Below are 11033 nucleotides of genomic sequence, written 5' to 3' on the forward strand. Positions count from 1 at the left end.
AAACAAACCATGATATAGTCATAAGGATAAATTAAAGAAGAAAGTAAGAAACGATTCAAAGAACCAAAATAAGAATAAAATTTCGAATTGAAAAATAGTCAAAACAAAAGATATCAAAGAATTGAAAATCTTATTTTTCGCTCGAAGCTGTGGAGAATATTTTGATATGGAATGTACTTAATAATAATAATCTAATTAATATTCGTTTATTAATTTATATCTGTATCAAGGATATTCTGGTCTCATTTAAAAAAAGAGGAAAAAGATAACGTTATTAAAATTTTTTTAAAAATTAGAAAATAATATAAAAAGAAGAAAGGAATCAGAATATCCTTGTTTTTTTAGATTTTATTAGTATCTTCAGTCTAGTCCATTAATCAAAATAATTGAAAGCAATCATATTTTAGATTAGACTAAAAATGTGCGTAGTTCTTGGCTTGCCATCGCTTTTCGAAAATTATTGTTATTAAAATATTTTTTTTATAAAATATTTTTTAAATGAAAAATGTGAAAAGCGATGCCAATTACCGGGTCTCACCCACGAGGAGGTGACTATGCATCGAGACCCATCTGGTTAAATTTATTTTACAAAATTAATACATTATTAATACATTAAAATTATACAATTATCTATAAATTAAATCTAAAACGCATCTTATCATTTACATTGAATACAATAAATTACAATAAAAATATTAAAATCTAAATCTTAATTTTATCTTATATTATACTTAAAACTAGGACTTAAATTTAAAACGCACGCATCTTATCATTTACATCAAATACAATAAATTACAATAAAAATATTAAAATCTAAATCTTAATACTAAATCTTAAATTTATCTTATATTATACTTAAAACTAGGACTTAAATTTAAAACGCACGCATCTTATCATTTACATCGAATACAATAAATTACAATAAAAATATTAAAATTTAAATCTTAATATTAAATCTTAAATTTATCTTATGTTATACTTAAAACGAGAACTTAAATCTAAAACGCACGCATCTTATCATTTATGTAGAATATAATATATTTATCGCAATTTTTCGCACGCATTTAATCCCACGTTGTCCAACGATGAAGCGTAAATTTAAAATTTAATCTATATTCTTCATCTATATTTTTAATAATTATATCTTAAATCTACGATTTATATATATATATATATATATATATATATTACATATATATGATATAATATATATATTATATATATATGATGTCTATTGGCATCATCCGTATTAAAAATACGCTCCTATTTAAAGCAAAATAAAAAAAGAAATAAAAAAAAAAATAAAAGAAAAAGAAACAAATGGATTGAAAATATGTAATATAATTCATTTTATATTAAGGAGCGTATTTTTTTACCGAATCTATCACATTAAACTTAAAGCTAAGACTTAAATTTAAGATTTAAAATTTATTTAAATCTTAAATCTAATTTTAAATTAAAACGCAAATCTTAAAATCACATACACAATAAATTAATTAAAAACTTTAAATATAAAAAAAAATAAAAATTTTATTTTGTTATTTCACACAGGAATTCCGAATATTTATTGAACTATTTCATAATTAAAAATACAAAAATACTGACAAATTTTATTCAATGTTAACGAAATTGTAGAGGAAAACTTAATTTTAATTTTGACAACGAATAATTATTTGTCATTTGTTCTAAATAAATCAACTGTATTTGTATCAATATATTATAGTAAGAATATTATTTTATAATATTAAATAAATTAATATTCTTACTATATAATGAAAACAATTTTAAGTAATATTACGAGATTTTAAAGTTCAAATGAATAAACTTTTTAACAGTATTTTTATTAATAAATGCTCTAATATTTAGGGACGCTGAAAAAAAATAATAGCCAAAAAAGGCTATAAGGACCACACTTGTGATCCAAAAACAGAATCATTTCCACAATGTTAGTGGAACAATTATGGGCATTTTATAAACGCAACTATTACTTTCAAAAACGCGATTATTTTATAACGCAACACTATTTTCAAAAACGCGATTATTTTTTGACGCAACACTAATTCTTAAAATGAATTTAGTATAAATGCAAATGAATTGAAAGTTAATATCTCTATAATTAAAACTCGAAATAAAATAAACGTAAAATTTTTTAATACAATTTTTTTTTAAAATTATATTATTAAAAATTATATTATTTAATAATAATTAAAATTATTAAAAAAAATCGCGATATGTCATAAAACGCAACACTAAATCAAACGCGATTGTTATTTATTCGCAACTCTAATGCAAATCGTAATTTATTTGTCGTAACACTAATTAAAAAATCGCGATTGCCCGTTTTTCCACTTCGTGATCCAAAAGTAGGACCACATTTTTGCAGATCTTACAACTGCATTTTATGGTCCCAAAACAGGACTATTTCCACAATATTAGTGGAAGAATCATGGGCATTTTATAAACGCAACACTATTTTCAAAAACGCGATCATTTTTTAGCGCAACACTACTTTCAAAAAACGCAATTATTTTTTAGCGCAACACTACTTTCAAAAACGCGATTACTTTTCAACGCAACACTAATTCTTAAAATGAAGTACAAATGCAAATGAATTAAAAGTTAATATCTCTATAATTAAAACTTGAAATAAAATAAACGTAAAATTTTTTAACACTACTTTTTATAAAAAATTATATTATTAAAATTAGAATTATTAAAAAAAATCGCGATGTCTCATTAAACGCAACACTAAATCAAACGCGATCGTTATTTATTCGCAATTCTAATGCAAATCGCAATTTATTTGTCGCAACACTAATTAAAAAATCGCGATTGCCCATTTGCCCATGATGATTGTACGTTGGGCCGGAATTCACATCGGCCATAAATACTACTACTACTACTACTACTACTATTACTACTCTAAAACGAGCATAATGACAAAGTAGTAACAATGACTTCCCATTCTTTGGATCCAGACAAAATCCAAAAAATGAGAAGCCATTCGTTGTAGCCCCTCTTCGCGACAGTTTGTCGAGGCTTCTTCAGTCTTCCTCCTTCGGGCGCAATGCCCGCTGAAACTTAAATTTAGGCTCGAGATTTCCTAATCGCAAAAAAAAAAAAAAAAGGAAAAAAAATAGACTAAATCGCGTAAGCTGAGTGCACATGGACGACCAATAGTCATTACTGACCATTGTCCGCACATGCGCAGAATCTCGAGCGCACGTTCGTTTCGCCCACTTCGCGACCGCGACCGCGAAATTCGAAAACTCGATATAAGTAAAACCAGAAACGAATGGTCATCGATGACCACTCGTCTCAGCTCCACTCTCGATTTTTCAAATTGTATTTCCTGAAACAGGTTGTCACGCGAAAACGCGCCTACCCGACCAGAGACTGTGACAACCTGCCCGGCCCTACCTACTTATAATTAACATACACACCAGAAAGTATGCTACCTATCCTACCTAGCGCTATATTTAAAAAATGGCAAAACAATCACACCAACACACCCACTCCACGGTTCTCACACATTACACCCGGGTGCAAAAAGCCTACACTAGAGAGAACGTCCCGGGACGCCTCCGACACCCGAGCTTGATACTACTTTCATACTCTAAATTTACGTACCTTTTCCTGAAATCGACTGACGATAACTAATGATCATTGCGTGAATCGCGACAAAAAAATCGTGTCTATCTCGATAATTATCAAATAAAAATCGCATTACTAAAATTTGGTATCAATTTACAATTTATAATCTTATAGTAATATTAATGAAATTGTAAATTGTATAATTGATAATATAATAAATAAAAATAAGAATCGTAACGACGCAATTCCACATCCTAACCGCACACACACATAATGTGGAAAATACATCGTGCACGATCACTAACTTATCGTCAGTCGCCGATAAAAACTTATAAACTATAGTCATCATGCCCATTGCCTCTCTCTCACCCAAGTAACACCTGGGCACGTGAGTGAAATCGTGGCAATGGACACGGAAGGGGTTAAACCTGAAAATCCTGAACTAAAAAAATATTATAAGTATCTATTTTTTCTCTAACGGACTAAGTATTCTTTATTTTATAATCAACTTTTACTTCAAATTTTATTTAATGATTCTAATTTTATTAAATATTAAAATTATGACATCTAATAGACAAAAAAAAAATTAAAAATAAATAAAAAATTTATTTATAGCAATAAATATTAAATGCAAAATAAAATAATTGAATTAAAAGTTAAAGTTAATATTAATAGAAATAACCTCAGGCGATTCCTTTATCAAAACATAGTTTCGAAAATAAGAAACACAATATTATTGCTTTGATTCCAAAATCTACCTGTCGCGATATACCTTCTTGCACATTTTCGTATACGAAGGAAATAAAATTAAAAATTTTATATTTCGTATCATATGATTGTTAAAAATCGAATAATTAAAAAATATTATTATTGTATAAAGCAAAATATAAAAAAAAATTTTTATTTTACTAGTATTTAAAAAACGCGATGTGCAAGAAGATCTAGCCTGAGCTAATAAATAACAGAAAATGTTACTACTCACGGGTATAATAAATATACCCGTGGTCACTATGCTCGTTGCAAAAATCTACGTATACAACCAGTCACTCGTGTCGATTCGGACCTTTCGTCCTACGACATGATTGAGTGACCGGAGGAACATAAATGCATGCGACTCACCCTTAGATGCGAAGAATATTGGCAAGTGCAGGAGAATGTTGCAAAATATCTGTAACAAAAAGCGGAACAACATAATTTAAAACATAATCCAAATTGTTTGGGAAAATTCAAATAAAAAAAAGATAAAACTCTACTAAACTAATATTAATAGTAAAATAAAATTTGAAATTCTAATGTACTTTAATAAATATAAAAATTAAGACTCTGATATAAAAATTCTAAATTTAAAAATTAAAAATATAATGATTTTATATTGACATAGAAAAATAAAAATTTAAATAAAATGAAAGATAATTACCTCTTCGCGTGATGGATGATCGCCTTATTTTCTTGAGAGAAACACTGACTCTAAACGAATTATTTAAACACATAGTTTTTTAACACGACCGATTAAATTAAATTCGGTGAATAAACACTGATTCTAATTTCGCGTTATTCATTAAAGAATTTAAAAAAACTTTTACGAAAGCAAACACTGACTCTAATAACCGCGCGCGATTACAAAAATTTGCTGAAAATAAAATTGTATTAATAGGGAGGGATGAGGTAGAAAAAAAAGTAAAATATTCTTTGATATTTTTCCTTTTTTTTCTTTCTTCTTTCAAACATTTGTTAAAGAAAATACTGCTATGAGTTATAAGATACTTTTTAACATTCAAATGCTTATGAATTATTAATTTGGAAAAATTACGTTATAATTGTTCGTTATCAAAATTTAAATTATAGTTAATTATAATGAATTATGTCGCCAATTATAAATATTCGAAATTTCTTGCAAAATAATCAAAATTTTACAAGTTACAGTATATAATAATAAATTAAACTTAAAACTAAATTAAAACTAAAAACTTAAAACTAAATTAAAACTAAAAACTTAAAACTAGTGTAGTTCTTAGCTTGGCATCAGTTTTCAAAAACTAATCAAAAACTAACCTAATATAATTCTAATACAATGTAATTTTTAATGTAATATTTGCAATAATTTGATCAAATAATATAAATAATATAATGAAAACCGATGCCAATTACCGGGTCTCACCAACGAGGAGGTGACTACGTCGAGACCCATACATTATAATTATTATATAAATTGTAACAGTATAAATGAAATGTTAAAAAAAATTAAATATTAAATATAAAATTAAAACAAAATTATAAATTAAAATCTAAATCAAATTAAAATAATTTGAAATAAAGGTAAAATTAAAAATTGAAAGTTAAACCAAATTAAAAATTTTAACTAAAAATAAAAATTTGAAGTAAAAGTAAAATTAAAAATTGAAAGTTAAACCAAATTAAAAATTTTAACTAAAAATAAAAATTTGAAGTAAAGGTAAAATTAAAAATTGAAAGTTAAACCAAATTAAAAATTTTAACTAAAAATAAAATAAAATTTAAAAATTAAAATTGAAAGACAAATTAAAAATTAAACGTTAAAGTAAATAAAAAATTAATAAGTATAAATAAAATTAGAATATTAAAAGAAAAGCAAAGTAAAAGTTAAAAACTAAATTTAAAAAACTAAAATTTAAAAATGAATAAAATTAAATAGAATTAAAAAAAAATTAAAAATCAAATATTTAAAGTTTGAAATAGAAATAGAAATTGAAAAATAAACTAAAAATAAAATAAAAGTTAAAAATTAAAAATTAAATCAAATTAATCAAATTAAAAATTCAATGTAAAAATATAAAAAATTTAAAATAAAAATTAAAATTTAAAAATTAAAAATTTAAAGTTAATATAATTTAAAAATTAAAAAATACAATTAGATAAAATAAAAAGTAAAAACAAAAAAGGAAGAATGTATGTATAATAAATATAAGAATAAATAATAAAAAATTCTCTATGTTATAAAATTTCAATCAAAGTATTATTATCTCGATGTTATCGCGACGCTAGTTCGATATGAAATGATCGTTCGCGTCGTTCTGTCCTCTATTTATACAAGTGCGCGAACCGAAGTCGAACGAAAATATACGACCTTTTCCGATTTTATCAAAATAGAGTTTTCGAATATATTAATCAATTATTTATCAATTTTTAGATTTTTACCATTAATTTATTGTTAATTTATAAATTTAATAATAATTTTTATATTTTTATTATTAATTTATGGATTTAACAACATATTAGGATATTACATATAATAATTAAAATATATTTTTATGAAATAAAATAAAATTTTATATTTTATAACATCAACTTTCGATTTGAAATTATGTTAAAAATTAAAACAATTGATTATAACAAAATTTAAATGTTAAACTCTTTTTTTATATGTTGCAGCTTTGTTAGATTTACTTAATTATTATGTTTTAGTTATTTTAGACTTTGTTAACTTTAAGATTAATTAATTTGTTCTTCTATGTTACAATTCTTTTTGTTTTAGAATAATTAATTTCTATATCATATTCTCTTTTTATGTATTTTGTGTATTTATTCGTTATTTATATATTATAAAATTAAATTCTTTCATATGTTGCAATATATAAGAGAATAATTTAATATTGTAATACATAAATAATGAATAAAATATAAAAAGAAAATATAATATAAATATTAATTNTTCCGATAGTATTTTTTTTATTTTATTTTATCTATTTGCTATTTTATTATATTATTTATATATTTTATTATATTTAATTAATTATTAATTAATTTATTTATTTTTATCTCCGTTTCTTCACATATGAAATTGCTTATTTATTTCAATATTTTTCTGTATTTTTTCTGTATTTTTTCCTTTACATATTTATTTTTTATTCTTTTATCTATTTACATATTTTTATAATCATTTACTATTTATTATATATTTATTCTTATGTATTTATTTATTTAAATGTTATTTTCTTACTATATATACCCAATTATTTTTACATTTATTTATTTATTTGTTTTATTTATTTCATATTCATTTATTTATTAATTATTATTTATCAATTATTGAAGTATTATTTTAGAAAGACTAAGAATTAGGGAATCAGCGCCATCTCTATAATGCTGCAAAAAAACTGTAATATAGATAAGGAGGGCAAATAGAAGAAAAAAAAATAATAATATAAAAATTGATATTTGGTACCATCTTTTGAATATCGGAGACATTTATTCTAAAACAGGATAAGAAACGTTTATCTTTTTAATTCTAAAAATATCTTAAAAATATTCAAAACATGGCTAATTTTCAATTCTTATTTTTCATAATCTTCTTTTTAAAAAAAATGTAATTCATACTCAAAAGATAGCGCTATTAATCAATTTTTAGTTTATCTTTATCCTTTTTTTTACTACCTGCTCTCCTTATTTTTATTTGAGGCACTAGATGTAGATGGCGCTGATTTCCGAATATTTATCTATTTTTTTTTTTTTATTATTTATTTTCTTTGTTTATATTTTGTACCTATTACAAATGTAATAACTTTTTATGTATTATTACTTTGTCATAGAAACATGTTAAAAGTTAAATAACAACAGTATCCGTAGTAACGAGATATATGTATGAATTTATTACAGATACAGTATATAATTTTTATGTAATATTGATGGTCTATTTAAAGCATAACCTTGTATAATTATAAAGTTTAATTTATAAGTGTGATTTTATTACTAGTGTAAATAAATTTATCTGAGAAATAATGACAGATATGAATGAAAAATATACATTTGAAGCTGAATGGTATGACAAAGTAGCTAGTGTTTTGAAAAAGTTTTATCTCTACTATTATCCATTCGATAATACAGTTGAATTGGTATATTTACTTAGTATTTTATTTTAAATATTCATAAAACGAAGATTTTTATTTATATTTCATTGTTTTTAGTTTGATTTAAAAACTAAAAAAACATTTTTAAAAAGATCAAAATGCGAAGGTATTCAAGCAAGAGATTTTTATGTAGGTGCTATTGTAACAATATTTTCACGAAATATAAAAATAACAAATTACGCAGATTGTGCTACACAAACAAAATTACAAACAAAAATGCAAAGGTATATCATTATTTTTTTTTTATTAATAATTGATATATTATTATAATTAAAATTTTATAACATTTTTTTTATTTAGAACATTTGCAATAGTGAAGCCTTGTGTTGTTGATAAATTAGGAGAGATATTAAAAATAATTATTTCTTCTCAGTTACACATTGTAAATATTAAAATGATTAAATTATCATATGAACAGGCAATGGAACTCTATCAAGATAAAAAAGAAGAAACCAATATAGCGTAAGATTGTTACATTATTAATTATCTTTGAATTTGAAAAAAATAACAAATATTTTTTTATATTTTTAATTAGGTATATGGTAAATTATATCGCTTCTGGTCCTATTGTAACTTTAGAGTTAATAGGTGATAATGCAATTACACGATGGCAAGAAGTGATGGGACCAGAAGACAGCAAAGAAGTTATTGCAAAAGCCCCATCTTCCATTAGAGCACTATATGGTAAAGATGATATTCATAATGCAGTACATGGTTCAGAAAATGAAAAAGCAGCAGAAAAAGTTTGTATTATTTTTATGTATATTTATATTAAGTTAATACAAATGTTATAATTTATTTCTTCTTTTTAGGAATTAGAATACTTTTTTCCTAGTCCAAAAAGTGGAAGAAAGGGACCAACAAATACAGCAACATTAGAAAACTGTATTTGCTGTATTATTAAACCGCATGCTATTCAGGCAAAATTAATTGGTATAAGATTTCATTCATTTTAAATTTGTTAAAAATAATTTTTTTAATAAATAATATTGTGTTTGTTACTTTGTTCGTAATACAATATAGGAAATATTGTGGATGATATACAAAAAGCTGGTTATACTATTTCTGCAATACAACAATTTTTTGTTAATCCATTTGATGCAGAAGAATTTTTAGAAGTTTATAAAGGAGTTCTTCCTGATTATGCTGTATGTTTATATTAAAAAACGATAATATGATATAAAAAATATATATTTTTAAATAATAAAACATAATAAAAATATCTTTAGGCTATGGTGGAGGAATTACAATCAGGACCATGTATTGTTATGGAAATAAAGCATAAAGATGAAAAATTTGATATTCAAGCAGAATTTAGAAAACTATGTGGACCTATGGATCCAGTAAGTATAAAAAATTAAATTTTTTTTCTTTTTGTGTAATGTATTTTTTATATAGGATATTGCACGACAAGTGAGACCAGATACTCTTCGAGCAAAATATGGCAAAACTAAAGTACAAAATGCTGTACATTGTTCTGATTTACCAGAGGATGGAATCTTAGAGGTAAAATAAATTGAAATTTATATTTTTATATTTCATATACTTCATATACATTTATTATTTTTATATAGGTGGAGTACTTCTTTAAAATTCTTGAGAATAGCTAAATACATTGAAAATAACTATTATTTAATATCTAAATTAACTTATTCTTTTATTATTATTTATTGTTATTACTTTTATTGTTCTAAATATTTTACATATCCATATTAAAGAAATATACTTTTCATAAATATCCTTCAGTTATGAGAGCATAAATTTTATTCAAGAATGAAATCAAATTAAATCATAATATTAAATAATATTAATATTTGTGACCAATTAAAACATATCAAATAAATATGTGAAATTTTTTTGTACTTTTTTATAATAAAAAAAATTCTTTATTAATTAGTCTGATGTATATAATTCTCTAATAATTCTCTAAATAATTTACCTATTTATCTCCCATTAGATGTTTAATCTTAATATAATATCTAAATTTTAGATAAAATAAGAAATTTTTTGATTTATTTAAACCATAAAATGTCATCATACACGTTTTATTCTTGGTTTCGTTATTCCTTCGAGTTTATAATTTTTTTATAATTAATTTGAAAAATTATAAACAAGTATGTTAATAAATAAATTTTTTATTAATAGTTTTCATTATAAATTGTAAATTCTTAATAATTGTTTTATACCGTACGAAAGATATAATTAAATAAAAAGAAATTTAATTCTCAAATCTATAGCAATAGAATTATTATATAAATCTAATAAAATTGAATCATTTATATTTATGCAACAATTATTTTTTTTTTCAATCAATTAGCATTATTAAATTTTATTTTTAATATTATTCTACATTATTTCATAATATTATAACAAAATATATTTTTTTTTAAATTATAATATCTCATTGAATTGTATTAAATTTTTAATAAATTTTCAATAATAAAATAATTTTGTTGATTATAAATTTATTATATTTTTTAAATAATTTTTTCTCAACAAGTACAATCAAAAATTATATAGAAAAGGACGTCTAGAGTGTCCCTAGAAGCAAATTTC

General features: G+C 22.9%; 1 protein-coding gene across 1 annotated transcript; it reads left to right on the forward strand.

Moving 5' to 3' along the window:
- The first annotated feature begins 8241 nt into the window (after positions 1–8241).
- On the forward strand, positions 8242–10111 carry LOC122719618 (nucleoside diphosphate kinase 7). Its single transcript, XM_043945579.1, has 9 exons — positions 8242–8462; positions 8535–8701; positions 8778–8939; positions 9013–9220; positions 9290–9410; positions 9501–9625; positions 9707–9820; positions 9876–9983; positions 10052–10111. Exons 1-9 carry the CDS (start codon positions 8349–8351, stop codon positions 10085–10087), a joined length of 1155 nt encoding a protein of 384 aa, XP_043801514.1. The 5' UTR covers positions 8242–8348; the 3' UTR covers positions 10088–10111.
- Positions 10112–11033: the final 922 nt, after the last annotated feature.

The sequence above is a fragment of the Apis laboriosa genome, unplaced genomic scaffold, assembly GCF_014066325.1.
Source record: "Apis laboriosa isolate Shangri-la unplaced genomic scaffold, ASM1406632v1 scaffold910_cov157, whole genome shotgun sequence".
Classification (NCBI taxonomy): Eukaryota; Metazoa; Arthropoda; class Insecta; order Hymenoptera; family Apidae; genus Apis; species Apis laboriosa.